Source organism: Pogoniulus pusillus, chromosome 36, assembly GCF_015220805.1.
Source record: "Pogoniulus pusillus isolate bPogPus1 chromosome 36, bPogPus1.pri, whole genome shotgun sequence".
Taxonomy (NCBI): Eukaryota; Metazoa; Chordata; class Aves; order Piciformes; family Lybiidae; genus Pogoniulus; species Pogoniulus pusillus.
In genome coordinates, this window is record NC_087299.1 from 454,364 (window position 1) to 471,405 (window position 17,042).

The window sequence follows — 17,042 nt, forward strand, 5'->3', positions numbered from 1 at the left end:
GAGGGTGTGTGACACTCCTCCATCTGCCCCAGGCTCCCTGAGCAAGTCTAGGATGAGCTCTATCCAAGGAGTGGTTGACAGTGAGGTGACAGTGAGGATGGTGAGACACTGGCACAGGTTGCCCGGGGAGGCTGTGGATGCCCCCTCCCTGGAGGTGGCTGTGCCTGGAGGTGTTGAGGCCAAGGCTGGATGGAGTGCTCAGTGCCATGGTCTGGGTGATTGGCTGGGGCTGGGTGCTAGGTTGGGCTGGATGAGCTTGGAGCTCTCTTCCCACCTGGTTGATTCTGTGATTCTGTGACAAGGTCCACGCTGGGCTCAGCTGCTCTGGTAGCTCCAAGCAGAGGGGGTGCAGAGGTTTCCTCAGCAGGGCTGTGGGGAGGATGTTCTGTGCTCTTGAGCAGCCCAAAGTCCTGTGGCAGGCCCAATGCCTGTCCTTGGTCACCCTGGGACAGCTGCTGCATGCTCTCAAACTCTGCTTGTGAGGGGCTTGGCCCTCTCTTGGGTGGCCATTGTGGCTGTGCACAGGTGGATGCTGTCAGCCTTGCCCGTGTTGATCCCTGCTCCTGCTGCCCCAGCTCAAGGGTGACTGGAGAGGACTGTCACAGGATGATGTGACAAGAAAAGCATCAAGAGGAGGCTTCTGCCTGTCTTCTCTGCTGCCAGACCTGCAAGGGGAGCATGAGCAAGAGGTTTTCCTCCTCATACACATCAGGACTGAAGGGCAACCCTGTCCCCTTCATACCGGGCCCAGAGCGCAGAGATGCCCGCGGGGCCGTGGCTCAGGCTGCAAGTTTGGCTCTGCCAGCAGCCGGGCAGGAGCAGTGAGCAGGGGTGCGTGGCCCCGGAGGGCAAGGGGGCTGCTCAAGCACTCTGAGGACGGATGGGTGGATGAAGGTGCGGATGATGATGGAGGGACGGATGATGCCGGGGGCACGGATGATGGGTGGCAGCGGAGAGCGGGAGCCTGCCGTCTGGACGCTGGGGCTGGGCAGAGCGGGCGCGCTGGTGCGGGGAGGGGGCCTGGCTGCAGAGCCCACGCAGCCATTGGCCTGCGAGCGGTGACGGACAGGCTGCTCCCTCCCTGCCGAGCCCCAGCGCTGCGCGCAAAGTGCCGCTGCCTCAGCCGCCCGTGCCCTAGCTCCGGGCGCTCGCTCCGCAGCTGCTGGGACAACCGAGGCGCCCCCGTCCCGTGCCCGGTGGCCCCGCCGGACCATGGCATGGGCACAGGGGGATCTGACATCCTCGCTCTTCATCGTCATCGCTTTAGCTGCCTGTCTCTCTGCCACCACCAGCGAAGGTAGGAACCGGGGTGGCCCTAACGCGATGGAGATGTCTTGGGAGGACCTGCGGGGTGGCCGTGGCTGCCTGCATGTGCCCCCAGAGGCTTGTTCCCTCTGCTGGGCCCCCTCCTCCCAGGGGAGCGCAGCTCCGGGTTCTTGAGTTTGCTGATCCTGGAGCTCTTACACCGGAGGCTAAACTTCTGAGCTGGGCAGGAGGACTTGATTCCTGCAGCGCTTCCTGCCTGCTTTGCCAGGCCACCCCTGCCAGGGCTCTGCTGCAGCACGCAGGGGTGGCTGCCGAGGGGGCAGGGACGCGGGCACCGTCTCGGCCATGGTGATCCCCGTCACCAGAGCTGCTGGCAGCGTGGGGCCGTGCATGCTGACTGGGCAGCGCTGGCGGTGATGGGCCGAGAGGGTGGGCACAGAAAGGCGTGCAGAAGGTGTGGGGAGCTGGAGGGGCATTCAGGTGGGAAACTTGTCATGAGGGAAAGGGCTGGCAACTTCTGAAGTGGAAAGCAGGGACGCAGTCAGGGACCCTCGCCTGATACCTTGGTGCCAGCCGTGTCAGGCCTGCTCCCTCCACCTGACCACTCTGCCTCGCTGCTGGCTGCACTCACCCCTGGCCCTCGGCAGCAGCCCTGCTTCACATCTCGGGCCCCCCTCGGCTTCGGCAGTGCCGCTCCTGCTGTCTGCCAGGCACCCGCTCGCCTGCCTCCTTCTGCGCTGGCAGTGGTGGCATGGCTGCTTCCCAGGGCTGCCGATCGTCACCACCCGGAGCTCTGCCGTGCCCGCTCCCAAGTGTGTCCTTGGCACCAGCAGCAGCATCTTTCCTCCCTTCTGCTGTGCCTGAGAGCCACAGCCAGCACAGTGCAGCCCTCTGCAGCGAGCCCTGGTGCCGGCGTCTCTGCTTGGTGGTAGCGATGCCATCCCTCCCTTCTGCCTCTGCATCTCAAGGCCCATGGGCTGGCACCATGATGCTTTGTGCACTTCTCAGCACCCCGCCAGGCCAGGTCCTTGCACCTGCTGCCTTCTTCTCACATCCCCTCCCACCCAGCCTGTCTTCCTCACTTACACTGCCCATTTCCAGCTATCTCTGGGTCTTAACCCTGTTTCCTGCCAGCTGTCCACTTCTTGGCACTCCTCCTGCTCCCTTCCCCAGCAGCTTTCCTGCCCTTGTCAGGGATGCATTGGGTTCCCACTCCTGGGGACGGGCTGTGTGGATGCAGGATGGGACCCCAGCACCCACAACACCCCCAGTCCTGCTTGCCATTCACTCCCTGGTGGAGCAGCTGCCCCATTCCATGGGCAGAGGGTGATGCAGGATGCTGCCTGTGCTTTCCTGGGCTCTTGGCGCTGCTGCCCTGCACCGCCAAGCAACCCTCTCTGAATTTGAGCATCGACATCTAACCTTGGGCATCAACAAGAGAGGCCAGAGACTCTTTTCATTCCTTTGCCGAGGACATTGCTGGATGCCTGGGTGGGTTTTATAGCGTCTGCATGGACAGCCAGGCCCTGGATTAGTCTACCCCCATCTGAGAAAGGCACTGGTGTCCTGCAAGAGTTTTGGAACGGAGAGCTGATGTCAGTAGCCCTGGTCTTGGCCAGGGGGTTGCATGGGTCTGGGAATGAGCCGGGCTCTGGGGAAGACCAAGCAGGCTGGATCTGGGTTAGGCTAGGCAGAAAGTGTTGAGTGGCATCAGGATAAACTATAGGACCCTGTGGAAAGCTGGTGGTGCTTTCCCCGCTGCCCCCAAGGATGCTCATCCCCCCGTGGGCACGGAGGGTTCTGCTCTGCAGCGTCATGGGGCACTTCAGCACTGGCTGGGCCTCATGGTATGGGCAGTGGAGCTGGGGATGTGGCTGCAGGCTCCTGTATCTCAGGATATGGGGATGGGCTGATGGCAACAACCATGCTGGTGAGGCTGTGGTGCCCTTCATTGAGTGCCCTGATGTGGAGATGGGACTAGAAACATGGAGAGGTGGTTCAAAGTCTGCACATTTGGTGCCTCCTGCACTCCACTTGTGCTGGGTTTTGCTACCTCATTTCTGCAGCGCGCAGCACATCTGGGCATGGTGTGAGGGTGTAGCTGTGGCACACAAAGCTGCCCACTGCTGCTGGCCATGACCTCTGACTGCTGCCGCCACCATAGCCTGCTCCTTGCTGTGCACCTCTGGCCATGCCACCCAGACACCTGGTGCTTGCTGAGGAGCCACAAGGGAGGAAATTGCAGCCACAAAGAAATTCAGGCTGGTGCGTGCTGCACTTTGCTGTGCACGCTGGGAGGCAGCTGGTGTATGGAGATGTGTCTTCACCTGAAGAAATGGCTTCAGCCTGATTGTCTTCCCTTTCCAACAGCTCCCAGTGCCCTTCTTTTTCAGGAAAGACTTATTCCAAGAAGTTTTGAGCTTCTGGTTTTTTTTAACCTGGCTCAGCCACGCATGCAGAGGGTGCCCTGGAAATGGGAGGAAGAGAAAGGGAACTGTGGCCCCGCATCTCTGCACGGCAGACGCCGCAAAAGCAATCGGCCACCAAAACTGGGGGTGGCTTTTTCTAGATGGGTGGAAAATTGCAGAATGGGGAAGACACTGTGAAAAAAAGAAAAAAAATGCCTGAAATAGTTTAACTTCTTCAGAGCAGGGAGGTAGAAAAGTTCTTGTCGGTGATATGGTGTCACAGACTAAAACCTCTACGCTGCTACACAGCCGGCGGCAGGGGCGAAGCCAGGGAAGTCTGTGTTTTATGTGGCACCACAAACTGAATCGAAGTGGTAAAACATGGAAGATCTTTCTTGTTTTGAACAAAAATGAGTGGAAATTACCACCTTTGGAGCTTGGGTGGGAGCAGATGAAATCCTATCTCCTGCCAGAAAATGGCGCTTAAAATGCTGCCTTTGGTGATGCGTCCCAGGCGATGGCCTCCGCGAGGTGGGCGACCTTCCTCCCTGGCACAGCAGGGAGAACATGAGCCATGGCTGAGCTTGGGTGGAACCTCAATAGTGAACAGCAGAAAATGGGGGCCCAGGGACATCTCCTTCGGCTTTTCAGGGCGTGTAGGAACGGCCGAGGCACAGGAAGGTGATAAGGCTGGGGTGGTGTACAGGCAGCATACTGTGGAGGGTGCAGAGCTGGTGGCACACAGGGACATTCATCTTCAACTGCACCATGGGGTCGGTGATGGAGATGTTTTGTTTCTCCCCGCTACAGGGATGGGGCGCGGGAGAGCACCAGGATCCTGCCGAAACCAGCAGCTTGCTGTGCTGCTGCTGAAACAGGGCCAGAGGAAGGGTTTGTGGCCATCTCCCCGCTAAGCTCTCGATTGTAATCTCATTAATTGCCCCTCTGCTCAAACAGAAAAAGAGGTAAAAACTCATCTGTCCGCTCATTCAGCGCTACTTTGGTACCTGCCGCAGCGATGCCGGAGTCGGGGCTGCGGGAGAAGCTAAGCTGTGAAAAGGAGAGGAAATAGCTTTTTCGGTTGTGAAAAAGGCAGTGGGGATTCTGTGTTCCTCCCTAAGAACAGGAAACAAGGTTTTAGATCCACGGGCTTCTGGTGACAGGGATGGAGAAGCATTGATTCGAAACTGGGAGGAGATTTTGGGCTATGATTAAAAACAAAAAACACCAAAAAATGTTGATTTCCCTCCCCCCCCCCCATTGCTCTGAAAATGCTGCTACAAAGCAAACACTTGCACAGCTTTAGGCAGGCTCACAGGGATCCGTTTCTGGTCTCAGCTTCATTTCCATCCTTCCCTGATAAAACTTCCGGAAAATCATACCCCTGTATCTGGAGAAAAAGAGCAGCACAGCAAATGCAGCCGCTCCGAGAGCTCTAATCCATTCCTCTCGTTCTGCTGGAGCTCTTCTTTCCTGAAATCCTGAGGGGAACTTGATTATTGTGATTTATTTGGGGTGAAAATAAATGGGCACCCATTTTGCTGCTGGGGGAAGCAGATCTGACGAATCCAGACTTACCTACAACCCACAACCTGCTGAATTACTGCGGGATGCAGAAACTCCTTTTTGTGTTCTCTTTTTTCCCTTTTCCCCTGGTTTTTGGTTGGTCAGTTTTAGGGATTTTGGTTGGGGGTTTGTTTGTCTGTTAAGCTGTGGGGGTTTGGTTTTATATTTGGTTTTGGAATTGTTTCTTTTTTTGTGCCTGTGTTTCTTGCGGGTTTTTTGGTGGGTTTTGTTTGGTTGGTTGGTTTGGTTTGGGGTTTTTTGTGTGTGTCTTTGTGGTTTTGGTGAGTTTTGCTTGGCTTTATTTAGTTTTGGGGTTTTTATGTCTGTGTGGTTTTGTTTGGTTGGAGTTTTGGTGGGCTTTGGTTGGGTTTTTTTGTTTTGTTTTGGGTTTTTTTTGTGTGCGTCTTTGTGGTTTTGGTGAGTTTTGTTTGGTTTTATTTTGTTTTGGGGTTTTTATGTCTGTGTGGGTTTGGTTGGGTTTATTTTGTTGTGGGTTTTTCGTATGTGTCTGTGGTTTTGTTTGGTTGGGTTTATTTTATTGTGGGTTTTTTCTGTGTGTCTGTGGGTTTGTTTGGTTGGGTTTATTTTATTGTGGGTTTTTTCTGTGTGTCTGTGGGTTTGTTTGGTTGGGTTTATTTTATTGTGGGTTTTTTCTGTGTGTCTGTGGGTTTGTTTGGTTGGGTTTATTTTATTGTGGGTTTTTTCTGTGTGTCTGTGGGTTTGTTTGGTTGGGTTTATTTTATTGTGGGTTTTTTCTGTGTGTCTGTGGGTTTGTTTGGTTGGGTTTATTTTATTGTGGGTTTTTTCTGTGTGTCTGTGGGTTTGTTTGGTTGGGTTTATTTTGTTGTGAGTTTTTCGTGTGTGTGTCTGGGTTTGTTTGGTTGGGTTTATTTTGTTGTGGGTTGGTTTGGTTGGGTTTATTTTGTTGTGGGGTTTTCATGTGTGTGTCTGTGTGGGTTGGTTTGGTTTGGTTTATTTTGTTGTGGGTTTTTCGTGTGTGTGTCTGCGTGGGTTCATTTGGTTAGGTTTATTTTGTTGTGGGTTGGTTGGGTTTATTTTGTTGTGGGTTTGGTTGGTTGGGTTTATTTTATTGTGGGTTTTTCGTGTGTGTCTGTGTGGGTTTGTTTGGTTGGGTTTATTTTGTTGTGGGTTGGTTTGGTTGGGTTTATTTTGTTGTGGGGTTTTCGTGTGTGTGTCTGCGTGGGTTCATTTGGTTGGGTTTATTTTGTTGTGGGTTGGTTTGGTTGGGTTTATTTTGTTGTGGGTTGGTTTGGTTTATTTTGTTGTGGGTTTGTTTGGTTGGGTTTATTTTGTTGTGGGGTTTTTGTGTGTGTGTGTGTGGGGGGGTGTGTTTGGTTGTTTTTTTGTTTGATTTGGTTTGTTGTTTTTTTTTGCTGAGAAATTATCAGAAAATGTTTTACCCCAAAAGAAAGGAAAAACAAACCAACCAACCCCCACCAAAACCACAAACCAATGAACGCCAGCCCCAAGCCGTTCCGCCAGAGGTGGAGGGCGAGCGGCTCACCCGCGGCTCCCGGCGGCCCAAGGTCCTGGTTTCACCACCAGGACATCCTCACAGCTCCTCGCTTTGTTCCCGTCGGGTCCTGTGTTCCCTTCGTCCCTGCTCGCCTCGCTGGCAGCCCTCGGTGCCGCCTTTATCTCCAGGGCCAAAGCCATTCATATGATAACTCTATTCATACCCTGACAGTTTTGGGCAGTTCATTCTGCTAACCCCAGCGTGTTTGCCTGGCCAACACTCAAAATGATTCCTCTGCCCCAGAGAAGGGATTAACCCCTTCAGCCCTGCTGGTTCCAAAGTGAGCAGGGGGATCACCCAGTCCTATTTCCATCGAAAAGAAGCCAGCCATGTCCTGTTTGTGCCGACGTGCAGGGCTCAGGGTCATAAATAGCCACGTACAGGAGGAGCTGCTTAGGGATCAGGCCCAGGCACACCAGTGATGCCTAGTGACCTTTGTCTGGCCCAGGGGTACCATCCAGAAAGGTATTCAACGTTTATTTGAAGGCACTGGCAAAGACAGACCCATCCCTGCCTTCGGTAACTCATCCCAATGGCTCATCAGCCTCAGCCTGAAAAACTCCAGCCCCTCTTTTTTCCAGTACTGATATTTCCTAAGCTGATATTTTTTTGCTGTGGAAGTCCTGTGAGCGCAGCTGAGTGCCTCACACCCTCCACGGGTGCAAGCAGGTTGGGCTCTGCAGCTTCCCCTCTCTCGTATTGCTTTTCCTCCAGCCCTGGTACCATGGCTGTGCCTGTGCTGTCTTCTCCTCTCTCTCTGCTTCCTCACGTTTCAAATGCCCTGACCGTGTCAGTGAGTGGCAGCAGTGCTGGCTGCATCCCCGCATCGAGGGCACACACAGGTAACTGCATCCTGCCTTGGCTGGTGTCCCTTCTGTGGCCTACCTTCATACAACATCTGAGGGCTCTCACAGTATTTCCTCCCCAGACACAGGAGGTGTTCAGTCTGTCTCCTCGGATGTTTTTAGTGTTGTTTTTTTGTCTGACAAAATGGTCCAGTCTGGAAAGTTGTGCTTGAGAGAGCAAAGAAATTAACCTTCCAAATGTTGCTGGGGTACAAAGAGCTAAGCATGGGTTTTGGGGGGCAAAACGGCATGAGAGCAGAATAACCCCTCAGGGAAATTAGGCACAAAGCACTTGACAGCCTGAAAAGCTGTCACCCCACACCCCTTCAGAGCACCCAGAGAAGTGAGCATGTTTCAACAATCCACATTTCCCAGGTGAATCCTCTAGAGAAGATGAAACTCTGCGGGAGTGCTGGGACGCAGGAGTCAGTGGGAAGGGTACTGTGGGGTTTGTGCGGTGGATGGACTCACAGGCTCAGCTCCAGGCACAATCTCCAGTGCCAGGACGCTGTGGGAGGCATGGGAAGTGTCTTGGAGTGACACCAAGGAGTCACAATTTGGTGCCAGTCATCTACAAAATGCCAAGCAGTCGAGTGATAATCCTGCATTTTATGTATGCATGCAGCTCCCTGGCGGGCAGGGGAAACACTGAGATGTGGTGGGCTCAGAACCTGGGGTGCGGCAGGAGGACCTTGCTCGCTGGGAGCCTCAGCTCCATGGAGGTGCTGCACAAGAAACCTCAGTGGCTAAAGCTGAAAACGTCTTCATGTCTGTTCTGCTACACCCAAAAAACATCAGGTCTGCTGTGGGGACACTGGCACAAACCCCTCTGGAAAGGGCTTCTGTTTCTCAGAGTCTGTACCCCACTGGTTTTGCTTACCACAGGCAGCAGAGCTGCATTTTGTGTCACAAAAGCTCCTGTTCCATTGTTAACGACGCTCAGGGTATTGCGGTGCTGGTGCTGTGACACCCAGCCTGGCTCGGAACCTGCCGCTGCAGCCTGGGGGCAAGTGGGAGGTCTTGGTCTGGATGCAGGTCCCTTACCTCTCCTTCAGGTCTGGGGACACTGGTTAGGGCTGCATGAGCTGGTGTGTGGGTTGAACAGGGCTTCAGCCAGATGAGATGCCGTGGGGTGGCTGTTCCAGGCGCAGGCTCCTCTCTGCTGATGGACAGGTCCATGTTGCCTTGCACGGGGGAGGGACATTGCGATGGAAAGGACTCACACGAATCCCACATGACCAAATCCAGAACTGGAGACATCAGGTCTGCAGAGTCCTCAGCTGGGGTTGCAGGGGCCCTTCAGATGCCCTCAACACTCTCCAGTGCCTGCCTCCTCCCAGCCTTGTCACAGTTCTTGCTCCTTCCCCTGCTCACATCAGATATGTCCTTGGAATTTCTTGCCTCCCTTAACCTTTCTCACCCCCTCATCCCTAGAGCCTTTCCACCTCCTCCTCTGGCTTCTGCCCTGAATTACAAGTCCAGCCTCCCACTTCCCCTTGAGCCCAAAACAGCTCCTTGACCACTGGCATGAGCTCCTGGACCAGAGACACACTAACGGGTGCTTGCCCCTAGCTCTGAGCCTTAGCTCTGTCCCCACGTGCCCCGTGCTTGAGCGCTGGGACAGCTGATGGCTTGGTAACATCTCCAGTCAGTGATCCGTGTCCAGCTCTGAGCACAGTCACACCAGTGCTGCCACCCTGCCTGGCAGCGGGCAGTGAGTGTGCTTTAACTTGAGTCACCAGCGTGCCAAATCCAGCCTGGCCGCCCCCCACCCCCGGACTCTCAGCCCATGCAGGCAGCACCAACGTTTTGCATCCACATTTCCTCCCCCCTGTTCCTGAGAGGGAACATTTTGATGTTGTTGTTTGGCTTTTCATATGATTCTTTTTTTTCCCTTGGGAGCAGGACTGCTGCCCTGGAGTCTGAAAGGGGTTTTAGCCCTGTGCGTACTTTATTCTGGGTGTTTTGTTTCGTTTCGTTTCGGTTTCGACCTTACTCACGGCCCCGCAAGCCGTACGCAGGTTACGCTCCGGTGCTGTGCATTATCTTCCCGGGCTGGCGCCGGGGCTGGAAGCAGCACCCTGGTTGTTTTATTTTTACCATCTGAGCCGAGGCTTTTTGTTAGCACTGATTGAACAAACAAGCTTTCTTCCTGCATCAAAGTACCCTCTGCTCCCAGTGTACTGAAAAGGGGTGACCCTCTGGGAAGTCCTAGTGGGCATTGCCTCTCCTGTCGCCTCAACCAAACGACAGAAAATTAAATGCAGAAAGTTCACAGCAATAACCCAGAGGTCTGAGGAGAAATCCTGAAATGGGAACTAGGGCAGGTCCAGCAGGCAGCGCTGCCGGATCGCTGCGGTGGTTTGAAAAGGTTTCTTTTCAGTGGGGACTTTGTTTTTTTCCCCAGCCTTACTCTGGCATTTCCAGAAACGTGGAAATCTCACATTTCCACTGGATTTGGCGATGTCTTTGACGTCTGCCTGCAATGCTTCCCCAACTGTCCTGCCCGGGCGGCTGAGCTAGTGGGTGCGATGTGAGCACCACCCCCGCGGTGTCCGTAGGATTGCAGCCTGCGGGCGAGCAGGGGCTCAGCAGAGCCTGGACCCAGCCGTGTGTGCCGGGGCAGTGGTGAGCAGCACCCCAGTGCCGCGGCGCTGCCCTGGCCGTGTGCGCTGGAGCGGTGGTGCATAACACCCTGCTGCTGCCGTGTCGACCCGGATGCGTGAGGCACATCCCCTCTGCACAGCTCCCAAACGGGAAGAGCAGAGCCACCCTCCAGGTTTGTTTGACTTCGAAGCCCCAAGGCTTAGCCTTGTGTGTTGGTGGCTAAATGAGTGGTTTTCTTTCTTCCAAGACAAATACCGTCCCGGGAAGCTGAAAGCAAAGTCTCCCATCCTGTCCCCCTGCGATGCTCTGAGGCCAGCAGGACACAGCTTTGCTGCTCAGCTTTGCCTCTCAAGCTGGAAAGGTCGTGGCTGGCTATTGAGCATACTCCTGGATTAAACAGTGGGACACAAATAGCTGACCCACCCTGGCCCCACCTGCCCCTTCAAAACCCTGCCTCAGTTTATGGGACATGAATGCTGCTGGCTCTTGTTCTCTGCTTCTCGGGGAGCCTCCCCTTGTTCGTTTCCCATACCTCTTCTCTGTTCCTGCTGCAGATATCCCTCCTTGTGTCACTCCTCCACCCACGGGGGCTGAGGGGCTGGTGTGGGGTGTGTAGACAGAGAGCAGGAGCTCCTAACCATGCTGATAAGAGTTTAATTATCGATTCAAAAGGCGTTGTTGCACGAGGGGAGCTTTGCTGTGAATCTTGGGAGGCTTTTGAAGTTGTGATGGAGAGGAACTGAAGCCCAAGGGAACAGGGCTGCTCCCACTGACCCTTCCTCCCCATGCCTGCACTACAAAGCCCCTGCCTGGGAGGGAGATGGTAGAGTAATTAGAATGAGGACCGCAGTGGGTTAACAATTAGTGAGAGAGCTCAGAGCCCTGTTTGGCCCCCATTGCTCTTCTAGAGGCTGGGGCTCAGCACTTCCCTCAGCATTTGCCCTTGGGCTTGCCTCACCACCCCACCATACACCCCTGGGTGGCATGAGGATACACAGGCTGCCTGGGCTAGGCAGCTGTGGCTCACACAGCACCATCCCTAAGCCCAGGATGCTTGGATGTGGAACTCCAAACTGTCCATGCCCCTGTTTGTAGAGTTGTGGTAGATCCCTGCAAGAGCCACAGCCGCTGGTGTGATTGCTGGGGAGGGTTTCTGACCTCTCTCTCAAGTGTAGATCTAGAGCAAGGGCAGCATGGGCTGAGGCACAATAGACACCCTGCGGTGCTAGGCCCTGCCTTGGCTGCCTCAGCCCCAGTGGTGGTCAGAATTAGGTAGATACAGGCACGGATAGGGATGCAGACAGGGGTGCAGATAGAGACACAACAATATGGCTATAAATAAATGATACAGATGCATCAGACACCATGCACATCTGCAACATACACACCATGTGAATCTGCATCATAGGCACCAGGCACATCTGCGCCATAGACACCACACACATCTGCACCACAGGCACCATGCACATCTGCATCATAGGCACCGTGCACATCTGCACCACAGACACCTAGTCTTCAATTCCTGCCCAGTTTGCATCCCTGGGAAAGCAGCATGCAGCACTCACCCAGCTGCCATGATGTGACTTTCCAAGGGAGTACGAAGGTCTTGCCTTGCGTGAGACTCTGCCCCGAGTCCCCAGCTGGGGGAAGTGCCCTGCTCGCTCCTAGGTGCTTCCATCTGAATGGGCAATCAGGGCTGACAGCTTTTCCACCAGCACCAGAATGTCCCCTGACACCTCCTGGTGTTTTGGCTCAATGCACCGAGGCAAGGCCAAGGCACAGAATAGGGAAAATACAAAATGGTGCTCATGGAAACAAAATGGAGCTGGCAGCTTGAGACTGATACGTGCAGACAGTCCATAACATCAAACAGAATTGCCCAGCTGTAGCACAGAGGTCTCCTAGACCGGCACGTTCCCTGAGAAACCTTGCAGCTGAAAGGGGTCCTTTGTGGCAGGCTCTGGCAGCCAGGCCAGGCTCCCTCTGAGCAGCAGCACAGCTAGGAGGTCACCTGCAAGGGGCTGGCCCAGGCACTTGTCTGCATCGTGCTGGTCTGCAGCCTTCTCCTGAGCTGGAGAGTTGGGTCCGGGGAGGGAGCTGGCACCTCAGACGTGAGTTGTGCCAGGGGCTAGCGCGGGGCTGCTGGACTTGCAGTGCCCCTGGCTGTGTGTAGTGCCTACTGCAGTGGCCTCGACGTGTAGAGCTCCTGTGTGCTTGGGAGGAATGGAGGGAAGAACTTTTCTCTCTTCCTCCCGGGAGCCATGAGCAATCTGCTCCACCTGGGAGAACTTCTCCAGTGGTTTGTGCACTAAAGCAGCTCCTTCGCCTGCGCTGGGTGACAGCCAGCGGGTCCACGTGGTGGGGTCGGGTGGACTGAGCAGCCTCCTGGTCCTGCACACTGCTGCGCAGGCAGGCCTGGGGCACATCCCAGCTCACCTGCTGCTTCTCAGCACCATTCCCCACAGTGCAGCGCTCCAGCTGGATGGACCCCAGGTTGCACAGGGCCCTCCTGCTGCCCCAAGAGCAGCCAGAGGCAGTCATGGCCATGGCCGAGCATCTCAGCGTGGGAAAGAGGGTGCAGGAACCACGGCAGGAGGGTGAGAGGGTCTGCAAGAGCAGTCCCCTCCCTGCAGCCTGCCTGCTGAGGGTCACCGGGACCATGCTCCTGCTCTGTGAGCAGGGAAACTCCTGAGCCCAGGCTCCTGCTGGGCGAATTACCCAGGGAAAATAGGCAGAAAATCTTCAGATTAACAATAACAAATAAAAATGGATTTGAGATCTCGGAGGTAATTACTGCGTGCTGAGGGCAAGGGGCCTCTGAGCAGTGGGGGCAGCGCCGTGTGGGGAGCAGAGGGGCTGGGCCTGCTGTTGGGCCAGAGGAGTCACACAAGAAACCCTGGAAATTCTTTCAAATTGCTCTGCTAACATTAATAAATGCCTCAAAAGCTCCTAATCTGCTCTGTCAGGAGCATGACGTCGGGTGTTTCGCAGCCAGCTCACGTCTCTGCTCCTCTCTCCCACTGCTCTCCTTCTCTGCCTGGTAATAGTAAATGAAAGTGGCACCAGTTCCTCCAGCTGCTGGGACCAGCATCATGCTGAGCCCAGTTTCTGCCAGGGCTGGGGACGCTGTCCTGATGTGCCTTGTCCCCACCATGACAGCCTAATATTGAGCCCGCCATGTAGAATCATAGAATCATAGAATCAGCCAGGTTGGAAGAGACCTCCAAGATCATCCAACCGAGCTCCTGCACTGCAGCAGGGATGCTGACCACACTACCTCGAGGTCCAGTCTGATGCTGCTCCAGGGTGAGGGCAAGCAGCCAGCACGGGCACAGCAGCCAGCATGGGTTTGACCTTACTGGGTGGCTGCAGGGAAAGCTGGAGGTACTGAAGTGCCTGAGGGAGCCTGGTGAGGGCTGTCATGGGCACACTGATGTCAGTACTGTGCTCACTACCGCCGGCCAGGTCAGCTTGCCAGAGCCCACCTCCAGAGCCTGGAGCTGGGACTTGTGCTCCTTCCCCAGATGCTGGAGGAAGACTGAGCAATCTGAGGCGTTCCCAGGCTGCAGCAAGGCTCTCCTTTGCCTGATGCTGCAGGGCCTGGGCATGGGGCTCACAGGCAGCTGATGGCACTTGGGGCAGCTCACTCTGTGTATCAACAATGTTGTGACATCCCATTTACCCCACTGCTAACACTGCACAGGGCTCCACAGGAAGCTCCTGAGCACCTTCAAAGGCATCCTTACTGCTCCCCATGCAGAAGCTGCTCCCCTCTCCCAGCAGATTTGCTGCTGCCTCCTTGTTAAGCTGGCTGCTGGTGGCAGAGTGTTTAAAGGGTTGGCTTTGATGGGCCTCCTCATGCAGCCTGTCCCCCACTGTCTGGCCTCTCCAGTAGGGGTCAGCCAGGACCGTGGGGGGTCACTTTGTGCTGGAGCTGAGTACTGTGGTATGTAATTACAGGGGCTGCAGGAGTGCAGACTTCAAACCAGTGGTGCCAGGAGGGCTGTGAGGCTGAAGGGATTGGCAGAGACTCTGGAGGAGAAGTGTCTAAGTGAGGAGCAATGCTCTGATTGCATTGGTGTAGGCCCAGGGAGGGACTGGTGGCCAAGCTGAAGCTTGGAGTTTGTTTCTCCATCTTCCCTTTTCTTTGCATCCCCCCAGTCTGCAGCCCATTCACCTCCAAAAGCTCCTATGACCAAGGCTGGAACAGCTCTATCCCAACTCTGTCACCAACCAACCTGCAGGCTGGCAGATCCCTAGCACCCAGCCCATGGATGAGTTTAGGGGACGTCAGGAGGGAGTTCTACACAATGAGGGTGGAACAGGTTGTCAAAGGATGTGGCTGAGGCCCCATTCCTTGAGACATCCAAGGTCAGATTGGACATGGCCTTGGGCAGCCTAACCCAGCTGGAGGTGTCTCTGATGGCTGCAGGGGGGTTGGACAAGATGGCCTTTGAGGGTCCTTTCCACCCCAGTGCAATATGTGACTGTGAGCAGGGTGTGAGAAGAGGTCACTTGTGGTGGCTCAGTCCCTTGCACCTTGAGGATGAAATCTTTTAATGCAGCATTTTGTTCCTCTGTTTTCCAGTGAACTTGCTGGACACATCCACAATCCCGGGGGACTGGGGCTGGATGACTTATCCCTCACACGGGGTGAGTATGAAAGGGCCCTTGGCACGTGGTGGATCCCCGTGGGACAGGTCAGTGTGGGTGCCCATGAGTGGACATCTCAGCCCCAGGCTGGTGCCCTGGAGAGTGCTGCTGGGGTACACAGGCTCTGTCTGTGGGGAAGATGCCAGCCTGAAAAGCTAACAGCAGGGATGTGGCTCGTTTGAAAATGCTGCTTAACTCTCCATGTCCCCTGGCTAGGGACTAAGTTGTCAGCAGGTCCTGCACTTTGAGAACACAAGAGCTGGGTCCCCCGCAGGCACTCAAGCTCAGAAGCATCTCATTCCTCACTGTGCCGGGGCAGAGCCAGCAGGAACAGCCCAAGGTGCCTGGGAAGCTCTCAGGCACCTGTGATCAGGGGAGCTTGCTGTGGGACCTGGGCAAGAGATGCAGAGGAGCATCCCCTGTGGATGGTTCTGGTGGGCAGTAGGGCTGTAAATGCACAGCCCCGTGGCTGGGTGGGCTGTGGCAGTGACCTTTGTGTGACCCTCCTGTGTTCCACTGGCCAGATCCTCTCCACACCCTCCCTTCACTTGCATTTCTCTGTCCAGGTTTGCCTGCTGCAGCAGCTCTCTGGAGCTGGTGGGGTTCGGGTGGCAGGGCTGACCTGCCTGGGGGGACTTTGCTGCTTCCCTCAGAGGGCAGAAGCAATGCCACAAATCCAGGCAGGACCAACTGCAAGGCACAGTGGGGACTGCGGCACGCACTGCGCATGCAGGATTGGGATGCCTACCTGCCTTCTGCTGCCGTGTTGATTTTTCATGTCCACTCTGTTTCATCCCCTCTCTGAACTAAATGGTCCTAATCTTTTCAATTCCACCTCCCACAGAACTCTTCCCAGGCCTCTAATCGTTTCCATTGATCTGCTGCTCCAGACTTGCGGTGGCAGCAGCGCTGCTTGAGCAGGAGTGATCAGAACTCTGAACTCACAACAAAGGCAGCCATCAGCTGCCCCTCAGACGTTATCCCCTGTGGCAATGCACTAACTCCTTGGCTCCGGTGTTAGCAGTTAGCTGTGGCACTGGTGGCTGTCCTGGCACCATGGTGGATGCAGAGGTTCAAAGTCAGAGGGCAGCAGGGAGCTAAGCTGTGGTGATCTCCTGCCCAGCTCCAGAGCTATCAATTCACTGCAGCCTCAGAACAGCCCAGCTCTGAGACACAAACAGCTCTGACTACAGAACTGCTGCTGCTGGGAGATCCTGCAGCCCTGCAGCCCTGCTGTGAACAGGTTGCACTTAAAAAACCCTCTTGCTCTGTGGGCTTGCCTGGTTTGGGTTTCCAGCCCCTGGGCCTTCTTTTGCTGTCACCTGCATGAGGCATCATGAAATCATAGAATGGTAGGGGTTGGAGGGGACTTTGCTGCAGGCAGCCCACCCACCCAGGCACAGTGCTGGATGTCACCAGGGACGTGGACATCCTTGGGCCCTCAGGTCTTAACATGGAATCACCAAAACATAGAATGGGAGGGGCTGGAAGGGACCTCTGGAGGTCTTTGTGTCCAGCCCCATTGCCAGAGCAGGATCACCCAGGGCAAGTCACACAGAAATACATACAGATGGGTTTTCAAAGTCTCCAGAGAAGGAGACTCCACAACCTCTCTGGGCAGCCTGCTCCAGGGCTCCAGCACCCTCACACCAAATAAGTTTCTCCTCATGTTGAGGTGGAACCTCCTGAGTTCCAGTTTGTGTCCATTGCCCTTTGTCCTCTCACCTGGCACCACTGAACTGAGCCTGGTCTCTGCTCCTTGCCCCCCACCCTTCAGACAGTTGTAAACATTCAAAAGATCTCCTCTCAGATTTCTTTTCTTCAGCTTTCCCAGCCCCAGGGCTCTCAACCTCTCCTCCACACACAGATGTTCCATCCCCTCCAGCATCCTTGTTGCCTCCACTGGACTCTCCAGTAGATCCCTGTCCCTCTGGAACTGAGAAGTGCAGAACTGGACACAATACTGCAGTTGTGATCTCAACAGGGCAGAGTAGAGGCAGAGGAGAACCTCCCTTGTCCTACTGGCCACACTCTTCTGAATGTCCCCCAGGACCCCACTGGCCTTCTTGGCCACCAGGGCACATTGCTGCCTATGCAGAACTTGGTGCCCACCAAGGTCCTTCTCCCCAGGGCTGCTCTCCAGCAGGTGAACCTCTCACC

The 17,042-nt window shown here is 55.3% G+C and overlaps 1 protein-coding gene across 1 annotated transcript in view; it reads left to right on the top strand.

Annotated features, from left to right (window-relative positions):
- The first annotated feature begins 1,199 nt into the window (after window positions 1–1,199).
- The window catches only part of EPHA8 (EPH receptor A8), a 55,844-nt gene continuing 40,001 nt past the window's right edge, over window positions 1,200–17,042 (top strand). The window contains exons 1-2 of the mRNA XM_064171835.1: window positions 1,200–1,297; window positions 14,818–14,882. Coding sequence (XP_064027905.1) covers window positions 1,213–1,297; window positions 14,818–14,882 — 150 coding nt within the window. The 5' untranslated portion in view covers window positions 1,200–1,212. The remainder of the gene's footprint in view (window positions 1,298–14,817; window positions 14,883–17,042) is intronic.